General features: G+C 50.8%; 1 protein-coding gene across 3 annotated transcripts in view; it reads right to left on the minus strand.

The window, feature by feature from the left end:
* Nucleotides 1-269: 269 nt before the first annotated feature.
* The window catches only part of UBASH3A (ubiquitin associated and SH3 domain containing A), a gene marked incomplete at its 3' end in the record, with an annotated part of 41768 nt that continues 29664 nt past the window's right edge, over nt 270-12373 (minus strand). Inside the window, exons 10-14 of one of the 3 annotated variants that reach the window (XM_081235186.1) lie at nt 11602-11694; nt 6861-7005; nt 6098-6204; nt 2708-2817; nt 270-885 (exon numbers count right to left, since the gene is read on the minus strand). In XM_081235186.1, the coding sequence (XP_081091312.1) occupies nt 748-885; nt 2708-2817; nt 6098-6204; nt 6861-7005; nt 11602-11694 (593 nt within the window). Of the gene's footprint in view, nt 886-2342; nt 2818-6097; nt 6205-6860; nt 7006-11601; nt 11695-12373 lie in introns of those variants that run through there. The other 2 variants (XM_081235185.1, XM_081235187.1) reach the window with 2 other exon arrangements.

The following is a 12373-nucleotide window of genomic DNA, read 5'->3' on the forward strand; positions in this document are numbered from 1 at the left end:
GTCAGAAGCAGAAGGCAATGTGACTGTAAGGAGAGGAGCAGGGAGATCTGAAGAGGCACCACTGCTGCCTTTGAAGACAGAGGAAAGTGCTGTGAGCCAAGGAATGCAGGCGCCTCTAAAGCCTGGAGAAGCAGGGAAGCAGACTCTCCCCAGGGCCACGGAAGGAAAGGAACCTGCTGGCCTATTTCAGAACTGCTGACCTGCAGGACTATACCAGAGTAAACACGTGTGTGTTTAAAAAGTTGTGTCTCTAATCAGTACTGTGCTGTTACTTGTTAAGCAGCAACAGGAAACTAATACCTGGTCTGTGGTCACCAAGCCTGTTTCCCGGTTTTGATCTGGTAGGTGGTTTTCTTGCACAATTTAATTCAGTATTCCACCTCTTTTGGCCTATGTGGACATAGCCAAAGAGTGATTGAAACAGAAAAAGAAAAAAACGATTGGGAACTTGATGAATAAAAACATATAAAGTAAAGTAGAATTTTCTGTGGGGTCAGTGTCATGGTTCCTCATCCCCCTCCAAGCCACATGGCCAATGCACATAGTACAAGGTGGCATCCCCACAGCTAAGCTCACAGGATGACGGTCCGCAGAGGGCAAACACTCTGGTATCTGAAAGTGCCTTTTGTGCTTCTACAAGTCACATTAGGGGAGACTATGACCTCTTCAAAATAACAGTATCTTACAGCCACTGTGAAGGGTTTCCCCTCTTCATCATTGTGAATTATGCAAACACAGAGGTGGTTCTTAGTTGCCCGGGATCCAGTCACTCCAGTTAAACGCTGAGTTTGAGCCATGAGTCAGCGTCTTCACGGGAGGGTTCACCAACTCCCATTTTCCTTCCTCTTTGTTTTCTTCGCAGAAGCACATACCCAGAGAAGGGACCTAGAACAGAGTTAAATCACTTATTATTATTTTATACCAGGTCCATGGATTTCAGACTTGTTCCAAAGCCAACAGACTTGGAGGCTGGCATGACGTACCCACGATGCCTTGAACGCAGCACTAACATCCAACACAGCAGCCCTCAGTGGGGACTCCCCACCCCTCCCAGGGGCAGTGGGAAATGTCTGCAGACCTTACTCTTTGTCACAGCTGGGGGTGCTACGGCATCTCAGGAGTGGAGGCCAGGTATGCTGCTAAATATCCCACAATGCACAGGACAGTCCCCGTAGCACAGCATCGTCCCATCCAAATGTCTACAATGTTGAGGCTGAGAACCCCTTCTGTCTCCCCTACTGCTTCAAGAGTGCCTTCCATTCTCGAATTCAGCGTCACAAAAAGATACAGGTATTGTGTTTTTAAACCCAAGATTAAAGGACAAAGCAAAACTTTAGACCTCAATTCCCTGTAAAATAAATGGTTTGGAGCAGATCTTTGTTTTTAAGGCTTTGTTTGTTTACATGTTCTGCTTTCCTTTTTTCCCCTCTCTTTTCAATGTCCGGAAATTCCTTGGTTAGAAGAAACGTGCAAAAATTCCAACCTGGGGGGCAGGATCCAAGTGGGGGCTGGCGTTGACTCAGGGACACTCTCTCCTTCTGTGTGTAGAGACTGGGGGCAGGGTTCGGGGATGAGTGTGATGGGGGTGGGCTCCTGAATGTCCGTTTTCAGCTGCCCCTGACTTTAAGGCCCATCTTGGTTGGTAAAGCCCTTGATGAATTTCTGGTATTAACTGGTAAGTCCAGCTAACTTGGGGATGGGGCGGGGTGGACTCCAAATCCTCAGTGTAAGAAAGTGGCGGGAGTTTGGAAGTTCAAAGCTGGCATCTCCAGAGGGGAGGCCAAGGGTCAGGGGAGTGGGTGGGAATTTGGCCACAAAGACTAATGGGATTTTGGAAACGTGTCAACATGCAATTGACATGCAATCTCAGTCAGCGTCTAGCGTGTGCAGCACTGCTGTCTGTGTGGATGACGAGGACCCCCAGGGGGCCCCAGGGTGGGAAGGGATGGAAGAATAGGAGCGGCCACGTCCGAGTACGCGGGGACGGGAGACAAGGCGATGTCGGCAGGAGCAGGGCCCTGAGTAGATTTAGGGGGCAGGGATGGGGGCGGGGTCTGAGCCCTGAGTTTCCCGCCTCCATTCGCCTTGCCATCTGGATAAAAGCCATCTCTCCTTTGCCCAGTGATGCTCCACAGGTTGGTCCAAAGTACCCGTTTTCCTTCTCTACACATCCGTCACCGGCTTGCTTGTTCAGTATGTGTGTATACAGCCCCGGCCCGGCACCAGGCACCCCAGCAGCTTTGACCAGCTCGTGTGTTCTGAGGCTGGATGACTCCAAAGGCAAGAGGGCGGGGCTCCCTTCTGTCCGTCAGGTCCGCAGTCCCCAGCGCAAGTGAGCCCAGCAACCGCCCTTTCTCGTCTTATCCAAATGTCTCACCCGCCACTGGACCAAGTGCTCAGCTACTGGAGTGACAAGGAATTATCATGTGACCTGATAATAAAAGTTCTCTGTCTTGGTTTTTGTATTATGTTGGCAGCAAATGGCCACAGTTGCCATAATGATAAAGATGACAAACCTCCCCGTCAGCTCCCTGCCCAAGGCTGCCCTCTGCGTCAGAGCAGGCGGGCACGTTCTCAGGTGACAGGCGGGTCCCTGCTGCCCTGGGTTGTCAGGACTCTTGTCTTCGTCCTGAGAGGGGCGTGTGGTGATGCTGCATCGTCGGGCTGCCTGTTTCTGTGGCAGAAAGACAAACGAGGGGGTGCGTACCTTCCTCACTAGCTGGGTGAAGACTGTGCAGTCCCGGGGCGGCAGCCCAAGGAGTGGGCGCATGCAGGAGTCCAGCGCCGAGCCATGGCCCACGACCAGGATGACGCCCACTGTGGGAGAAAGAACACCCCAAGGTCAGAGCAGGCACAGAGAACGCCTCTTATTAGACGGGGGCGGGGGGGTAAAGTTGTCAGGCGGAACAAGCTCGTGGTGCCCCGAGGCCTTGAAGGACCCCAGGGAGGAGGGAGGCGTGGTTGGTAAGAGCTGAATAACACTGGCAGTCGGCCTCTCGTCTGTGCAGAAGTTCTTCTGAGCCTGTCGCATCCTGCGCGGGGCTCGGGTGGCTGCACCTGCCTGCAAGCTTCAGGGATGGGACGGCGCCGTGCACTGAGCGGCCTCGTCCAGGCCTTGTCTGTGAGCTTGAGAAAGATCATCTGCTCAGTCCCAAAGGGGCCATGGATGACTCTCACTTTACAGAAAGACCTCCAGAGTCCAGGGCCGAGTGAGTCTCCTAAAGGTGACAGGCGCAGGCAAGGCTGGGAGTTAGACTCGCGGGTGAGCCAGGGAGGCCCCGAGGCCGGACCCAGCCCACCACCTGAGGACGAAATCAGAACCCGAGCTTCCCTGGAAAGCTGAGAGTCACAGAGCGATCTATTCATTTGTCCCTAACGTGGCTATAAATTCTCCGGTGTGACAACCAGAGCCAAGCCCCCACCTGCTTCTCCTGTGTTATTTCTGAGTAATTTCACACCATTTCTTTGGCCTCCAAGGTCATGGCGAGGTTGCCGGACATGCAGGTTTGACCCGTGGCCTGTGCTCTCCAGCCGGGCCACCTGGACACGGCGGCCTCCTAGACACTCTGAGCTTCCAAGTCACATGGTGTCAGTGGAGGTGATATTTCAGACCGCACGAGAGGGTGAGGACCTAACAGGTAAAGCCTGTGAAGGGCCACCAGTGCCGCAGGATTGGCAGGTGCGAGGGTTTTTTTTTGTTTGTTTGTTTGTTTGTTGTTTTTTTGCGGTACGCAGGCCTCTCACTGTTGCGGCCTCTCCCGTTGCGGAGCACAGGCTCCAGACACGCAGGCTCAGCGGCCATGGCTCATGGGCCCAGCCGCTCCGCAGCATGTGGATCTTCCCGGACCGGGGCACGAACCCGTGTCCCCTGCATCGGCAGGCGGACTCTCAACCACTGCGCCACCAGCGAAGCCCCAGGTGTGAGTTTTTACCCTCCAGCCCCACTGGACTTGCCGCTGCTCTGTCCGCTGACCCACACGCCCCTCGTCTTCCTGGCCTGCTCACACCCTCCGCCTCCTCCTGGCCCAGCCTTTGCCTTCCAAACCCTACGCATTCCACTGCTTAGGTGCTGCAGCCTGGGTGCCTCAGCCAATTGCCACAGCCATGAGTGGATGGGTCTGCATCCCTGCAGCAGGCAGCGGCCACCTGTGTCACAGGCAGGGGTCAGTAGACCCCAGAGGTAATGAAGCAATGGATCTGCATCTGCTTCCAGAAGCCCTCAGGACCGTAGGGAGATGCTTGGAAGGAAGGTCATCCGTGGACCCTGAACTTCAGCCTGGGTCAGGTGGGGACAGGTGGACCAGGGCGGGGCCTGGGTGCAGGAAAGGCCCTCATTTCATTCTGTCCTCTGATGGCCTGTGGCAATAATTGTGAGCAACGTGAGACTGATAATGAATCAAAGGCCACTAAGGTGTGGTTTCCAAAAGCACCTTCCCCAGGATGCCCATACGTCAAAACAGGTCACATAGACCGGTCTCGTGGCCGGGTGTGGGTGTGGTGCTGGACACCGCAAGGTTGAGGTCTCAGAGCACGTGCCCCACGGTGCACTGGGGACTCTGGCGGGAGGGCAGGGGCTCAGCTGTCCCCGAAGTCCTGGTGATCAGAGTCTTTGGTCCCCTGAGCTCCTTTGGATGAGGAATGGAGAGAATGCTGGTGGGGCAGGCGGGCCAAGTGGTCCCTTATCGACTCCTTCTGAGCTCTTTTCATGTTATTTAATATTTTCCTAATATTCCAGACGTTTGCGCCTTTTCCTCCAACTATGTTCATACCCTTTGAGGGTAGAACGTGTGTCTTCTTTGCTTAGATTTTTCCCATGATGCTTTATTTGGTACCTGACACATTGCTGATGTTCAATACGCACTTGCTAACTTAAATCTTATAGGATTCGTTTTTCTAGTTTTACTATATGGACATTTTCACATATACCCCACAAGCGGGTCTGGTGAATCCCCGTGCTCCCATCAGGGAGCTCCAACGGTTGTTGACATTTTGCCCATCTTGTATCATCTGTCTGCTACCCCACGCCCTTTTCTGTGAAGTATTTTTATTTTATTTTTACAGAAGTATAGTTTATGTACAATATTATACTGTATAAGTTACAATATTATATAAGGTGTACAATAGAGTGATTCACAATTTTTAAAGGTTATACGCCATTTAGTTGCTATAAAATATTGGCTATGTTCCCTATGTTGTACAATATATCCTTGTAGCTTATTTTATACCTAATAGCTTGTACCTCTTAATCCCCTACCCCTATCTCGCCCCTCCCTGTTTCCTCTCCCCACTGGTACTCCTCGTTTGTTTTCAATATCTGTGAGTCTGCCTCTTTTTTGTTATATTCACTAGTCTGTTGTATTTTTTAGATTCCACATATAAGTGTTTGTCTTTCTCTGTCTGACTAATTTCACTTGGCATAACACCCTTCAAGTCCATCCATGTTGCTGCAAATGTCAAAATTTCATTCTTTTTTATGGCTGAGTAATATTCCATTGTGTATATGCGCCACATCTCCTTAATCCATTCATCGGTTGATGGACACTTAATGAAGCATTTTAAAGCATATCCCAAACATCATGCCATTTCACAGGATATACCTCGGTTTGCATCTCCAAATGAGGACTTTTCATTCTTACACAACAACCATGCTATTATCACACCTCACAAAATTAGCATTAATATTTCTTAAATACTTCCATATTCAGATTCCAGATTTAAATTCCATGTTCAAATTTCTTTAGTGGTCTCAACCATCAACTTAAACAGATGCTTTGTCCGAATTGTCATTTAAACATGACCCAACATTTGGCTGTTTGGTCCTTAGTTTCTTTTGTTTCCTAGGAAGTGGGCGTGGGGGGGTCTGTGTTGACCCTTCTGTCCTGGATCCCATCAGCTCTTGGTTCCGAAATCAGGGGCCCCAGGGCCTGGGTTGGGGGGCATGTGTCTATGCAGAGGCAGCGATGTAGCACTCCAGTGGCAGGGAAAGGGGCAGGGGAGGTTGGGGCATCCCTAGGTTCAAAAATCAATCATTTGCATCCCAGAGGTGAGAACGCAACCCCCAGGGCGGCTGGTACCCGAGGACGATGGGGGCACTTACCGTCCTGCGGGCCGGTGCTGACGATCTGTTCCATGCTCACCGCACACCTGTGCAAGTAATCCTCGTAGCGCTCGGCGGGCAGGAGGGAGGGAAGCGGGAAGGCGGGCCTGGAGGAGGGGGAGGGGAGCAGAAGGAAGGAGACGGCTCGCCTCTAGCCAGGGCTCGCGGTCCGCAGCGAGCCTCCAGATTTGTGCTCAAACCAGCAAAGAGCTGGCGTTGGGCCTCCAGCGTGCCTTCTCACGGAGCACCAGGCACACAGGCTTGTGATGGCGCAGCCAGCCACGGGCAGAGGGAGATGCAGGTTCTCTGGCTGACGAACTCTAGCCAGACTGACTGACCCTCTTCTCAGCGGGCCTGACCTGTGGGCTTCACATCCAACCTTGTGGACTCAGTTTAGCCAGAACCGCCCACCTCCGTATCTGACCACTCTGGATATCCGAGCAAACTCGGCTTCCCCTCCAACCCCAGGAGGTGTCTGATCCCCTGGCCTGCCTGCAGCAAGGATCCTTTTAGGTTCCGTTTAGCAAGAATCACCCAGTTCTCTTAAGAATCTCCCATCGCCCCACCCTGCTCCTGGGAGGAAGAATCCCCACTTGGCCTTATATTCAAAGGGGAATCTGATCTTCCTCCCGTTCTGCAAACCCCCACTGCAGTGTTCCCTCTTGAATAAAGCCTTCCTTATTATCTTTAACAAGTGTCGTGAGTAATTTTTCTTTAACAAGAACGAGAAAACCCCAGCAGCAGACAACGTGAGACGGCTCACCTATAATCCATGCTGACGTTGAAATTCGCCTCTTTCAGCTCTTCCAGGGTCATGAGGGTCGGGGTAGTTTTGCCAGCCTCCCATTTGGTCCATTCAAAGATTCCGGGCTCCACTCTTATCTTAATTTTCTTCTCCAGCTTGAGCTCTAGATTCAACAGAATACAAGTGTTTATCATCTTCGGTGTCTATTTTGGCTTTCTGTAAATAAGTCTCTTCCTAGGTCTAAATCAAACCTTTGGAAAAAAATCTGACTTTTTTTTTTTTTTTTTTGGCTTGCTGAATATTGTCCTGTGATTAGGCACAGACACACTATTTCTCAGACAAAAGCCACCAGGCAATTGGAAGGTATGAGAGGAGTGATGACCCTCTGTTCATCAGGAAGGTCCAGAGCCTCTTGGGATCTGGGAGGTGCCACTGGCAGCAGCCTCCCTGGTGCTCATCCTGGTCACCCGATGCAGCCCCATAGCACGCGGCACCGGGGCTCCTCCTTGGGTCAAGAAGGAGCCTGCACCTATGAGGACTTGGCTGGTCCAATGATTTGAGGAAAAGACGAGGGCAATCATGGATCTTGTTAGTCACATGGAAGCACCATCTTGGTAAACACTTGCCCCAGACTGAGCTGAAGCGGAAGGTGGATGGGAGTCACCTTCTGGAACATTCTATCTCTCACAACTTGCCCTTCCCTAGGATTTTTTTTTTAATGAGAAAAAACCTCCACTTTCTATTGTAAATTAAAAAAAACTGGAAATGGAAGTCATAAATTCAGTAAAATCTAACTGGTGAAGTTGTTTTGGACAAAACTTCATATAATCATATTTGCATCTAAGTATACTTCATCTGTTTTGCCAAAAATAGTACATATGTTTGCCACAGAAAAGCACATTCCAGGGCCTCCCTGGTGGCGCAGTGGTTGAGAGTCCGCCTGCTGATACAGGGGATACGGGTTCGTGCCCCGGTCCAGGAGGATCCCATATGCCGCGGAGCGGCTGGGCCCGTGAGCCATGGCCGCTGAGCCTGCGCATCCGGAGCCCGTGCTCCGCAACAGGAGAGACCACAACAGTGAGAGGCCCGCGTACCGCAAAAAAAAAAAAAAAAAAAAAAAGGAAAACACATTCCATAAGCTGACATTTTTTTTATACCTTCAGTAAGAGACCTATAAACTAAGGCCACCTCTTTTTGAGTGGGGGAAAAACAAGACCTTAATGTTTTTATTTGAAATGGAGAAAATGACATTAAACGGACATGCTGGCAAAAAAATCCATTCCCCAAATGTATCTCAGGCCCATGAAATGGGTTCCTTTGCAAAGTACATTTAGAAAAGAGAGTTAAGCCTGGTTGATGGGGCTCCTGGGCTCTCCCACAGCCTGTGAGGGGCTCGTGTCCACCGACAGTAGGTGACACGAAGAAAGAGTTTGGAGAGGGATGGATTGGGAGTTTGAGATTAGCAGATGCAAACTATTATATATAGGCTGGATAAACAACAAGGTCCTACTGTAGAGCACAGGGAACTACAATCAATATCCTGTGATAAACCATAATGGAAAAGAATATGAAAAAGAACATATATGCAGATAACTGAGTCACTTTGCTGTACAGCAGAAATTAACACAACATTGTAATTCAACTATTCTTCAATAAAAAATAAATTGAAAAAAGAAAGAAAAATAATACTCTACAAAATAAAAAAATATAAAAAAATAAAGAGTCTGGAGAGCGTCCCAAGTGGCGCTGGGCCCTCTTCCTGTTCTGCGGGTCACACTTTGGGAAATGGTCCATCTGGACATTCACTGACATGGTGGTGAGATAAAGCTTAGCATTCTGGAAAACAGGATGGTCATGTCTGAGGACATATGAGGAAGGCCGGGCATCCTGCTTTTCTGGATTAACACAGGATTTATGAATTTATGCTCTTTAAACTGACTTTCTCCTCCTCCTCATCTGCATATAGAGTAAAAGTCAGTGAGAGATCATGTTAAAGACATTGACATGGTCATTGTCAGAAAACATTTTGGGGAGCTGTTATTTGAAATGCAAGAGATCCACATCACAGAAGTCAGGGAAATTGGAACAGATACGTTCATAATGAGGAAACATGAATGATAAGAAAAAGGGGATAAAGTTACAAAAAATGTGTTTGAAGCTCTCAGTTATATTCATTTAAGGCCAAAAGAATATTCCTTATCTTTTTTTTCATATGTTGTGACCATGGCTGGGAGGCTGGGTGGGGAAAGGGAGCCTGAGAGCATCACTAGGAAAGGGCCTGGCGACTTGGAGGAAGTCACCGTCAGAGACATCCAAGTGCTGGCCTGGCTGGACACAGGCAATCTGCGGGTGTCACCCCCGCTCACCTGTGGGCTGCCAGCCTCAGATGGAAATTCAAGTGTTTTTTTAGGTTAGTGGAAAAGTATCAGCCTCTCGGATGGGTTAAAACAAAATAGGCTCAATTAAATGGCGGGTTTAAAGGCGGGTGGGGGGCACAGGAGAATCAGGGATGAGCCTGTCACCTTTTATCCTCTATTTGTGCATGTTTCTTACTTTCTTCACATCTGATCGCTATAGTTGTTCAATTAATTACACATATATTGATCCTAAGCTATCCGGGGATAAAATGACTTCATATCTATTTTGCTTTCTTCTGTCCTATTTATTAAGAGTTATCAAACGGAAACAGAGCAAACACAGTGGGGTCCTGGGCCCCTCCCGGGTTTGTTTAGCAGCTGACATTGTGCTTTAACCTGCCCTCGGCTCCATGGGTCCAGAGCCCAGAGCTGCAGGGAAGCAAAGCAATGAACGTGCAAATCTCAACAGCGGGAGAAACCATGGGCGTTTCTCGAGAAACCGTGCGGGGGAGTTCAGGGTCCCCTGTCACGCTCGGATGAGAAATGACAAACAGAGGACGTCTGCAGGGCTGACGATGCACAGAGACGACCTCCGAGTTTTAAATGTGTGGAAAGTGGACGGTGATGAAATGGGTTTCTACCCTCACAACATAGCGAGTGGATCAAGAAGCAGCACGTTAATGAGAAGGTAGGAAAGGACTGGATTGGCCACGGGCCCACACGGGTCCTGTGCAAGGATCAGGTCCATCCCTGGGAGGGATTCCCAGCTGCATGGCAGAATAGGGAAGGTGCTTTGTAAGAGCTTCTCTGATCTACATGGAGGAGATGCTGGGGAGGTGCTTGGGCTGGCAGACCCGCCATCATTTCAACAGCTCCTCCCGTGAAGGTCTGCTCGCTGCCCTCTTTCTGACACCGCTCCAGGCACGATGTCGTTATCTGCAGGACGGCTTGTGCAGCAGTAGCCTCTTTGCTCTTTGTCACCCTCCTCCACTGATGTCCTTCCTCCCTGACCTTGATCTGGTAGGTCATTCCCAGCAGCTGCAACCCCCTCTAAGTTCAGTGCCATCCTCTTCTCTATCTCCAGCCAGCCTTCCTTTCTCTGCAGCCTCCCGTCCCACGTGTCTGATTCCAACCCTCCAGCCACCGCCCGGGATTTCACTCCACGGAGCTGACTCTTTTCTTGGTATCATTGGCCTCCCCCAGCCCCTAACTCCCTACCTTACACAGCTTAAAATCTCCACTCAATCTCCACAGCCCTCCCTCGTGCACCTCGCACCCTTTCTTACTTCATCATACTTACTTCTCAAACGTGTCTGGGGTTATAGCCCCAGTTCCTTCCGCTCCTCCTGGCCCACGCCTGGGGGTGGCCCCAGCCCAGCTGATGGGTCTCTGTGTAAGGCCGTGCCCATGACCTCAAGTGGCCTTTGTGCTGCCCAATGGTCACCTTGCACTTCCCCATCCCTGTCCTGGCCCCCCTCCCCAGTAAGCATGTCACACACCCAGTGCTCCCCTTTCTCATGCTCACCTGGTGACCTGACTTCCTGTGTCTCTGAGAAAGCAGAGGCAAGCCCCCTCCTCCACATGGGCCCACCTGCTGCACCCGTGCCACACGCTCTGCCCTCAGTCCCATCACTGTGGAGGACCGGCTGTGCGTGCATGGTGACCTAGGTCTTGTGTCCCCTTCCCCACACTGGGAGGGGCGGAACCAAGACTCCCAGGGCAGGCTGCCCATCTCTGGCAGAAACTTGCTTCTTCCCGTAGGTGGACGCTCGTTCAGAAGGGTCTGCCACTGGCTTCCCATCACACAGCAGCTTTTCTTTTTCTTTTTTTTTTTTTTTTGCGGTACGCGGGCCTCTCACTGCTCTGGCCTCTCCCGCTGCGGAGCACAGGCTCCAGACGCGCAGGCTCAGCGGCCATGGCTCATGGGCCCAGCCGCTCCGCGGCATGTGGGATCCTCCCGGACCGGGGCTCGAACCCGTGTCCCCTGCATCGGCAGGCAGACTCTCAACCACCGCGCCACCAGGGAAGCCCCACACAGCAGCTCTTGATGATGCTGAACAGCCCCCAGGAGCCGATTCCCTTGCCCAGGGAGTCCTGCATTTTGGACTTGAGAAGGGACCACAGCAGTTCTCAACCCTCTGGGAACACCCTCGCCCCCAGCTTTTTAAAAAACACATGGCAGAAGCAGGCCAAAGGCGAAGTACAGTCCTGACCTTCCAGAAGTGCTAACTGGCTCAGTGCCTCCTAACAGTTCTCGAGGGCCGGTTCACAACTGTCTTGTGACTTTGTGTGGCCATTCATGGTCACCCACCCCAGTCTCACCTCTGTTCACTGTCCTCTCCCCCAGGAGAGGCGTCATGAGGTCAAGGTCACATGAGAAACTAGCTGCAGTTCTCACTGACCTTCCAGGATGTGTTTGGCTGTCTGCACACAGCGGAGGGCTGGGGAGGTGAAGACGGAGGTGATCCTGATGCCACTGTCCAGCAGAGCTTCCCCTGGAAGACAGCAGGTGGAGAAGTGCCCTCTTCATAACTGTAGCTACCCATGGTGGCAACTCCAACAGGTGGCTTACTACCCGTGGCAGGCAGGGTCTTAAGAGGCCCCAAGAATCCCCCCCACCACCCCGTATACACACCCTGTATAATCCCCTGGTGTGTGTGGGGCAGCTGTGAATACAGTGAGCTATAGCACCCCTGTGACCAGGTTATGTTATAAGGCAGAAGGGAGATTATTGCAGGTGGGCCAGACCCATTCAGGTGAGGCCATTAAAAGCAGAGATTTCTCCAGCCAGTCACGGAAAAGAAGTCACATAACATATACACACTACTATGTATAAAATAGACAACCAACAAGTGCCTTCTTCATAGCACAGGGAACTAGACTCAATATTTTGTAATAACCTATAAGGGAAAAGAATCTGATAAAGAACATCTATCTATCTATCTAACTAAAACTGAACCACTTTGCTGTACACCTGAAACTTATATGATATTTTAAATCAACTACACTTTAATAAAAATTTTTTTAAAACCAAAGGTAGAGGGATTTGACATGCAATAAATTCTCTAATGTTGGCTTCCAGGATGGAGGGGGCCATGTTTCAAGGAAGGTGGGTGGGCTCTAGGAATCCAGCAGGCCCTGTGCTGGCACCAGGCAAGGAAGTGAGGACTTCAG

Source organism: Mesoplodon bidens (assembly GCF_964165515.1).
Source record: "Mesoplodon bidens genome assembly, chromosome: 5".
Classification (NCBI taxonomy): Eukaryota; Metazoa; Chordata; class Mammalia; order Artiodactyla; family Ziphiidae; genus Mesoplodon; species Mesoplodon bidens.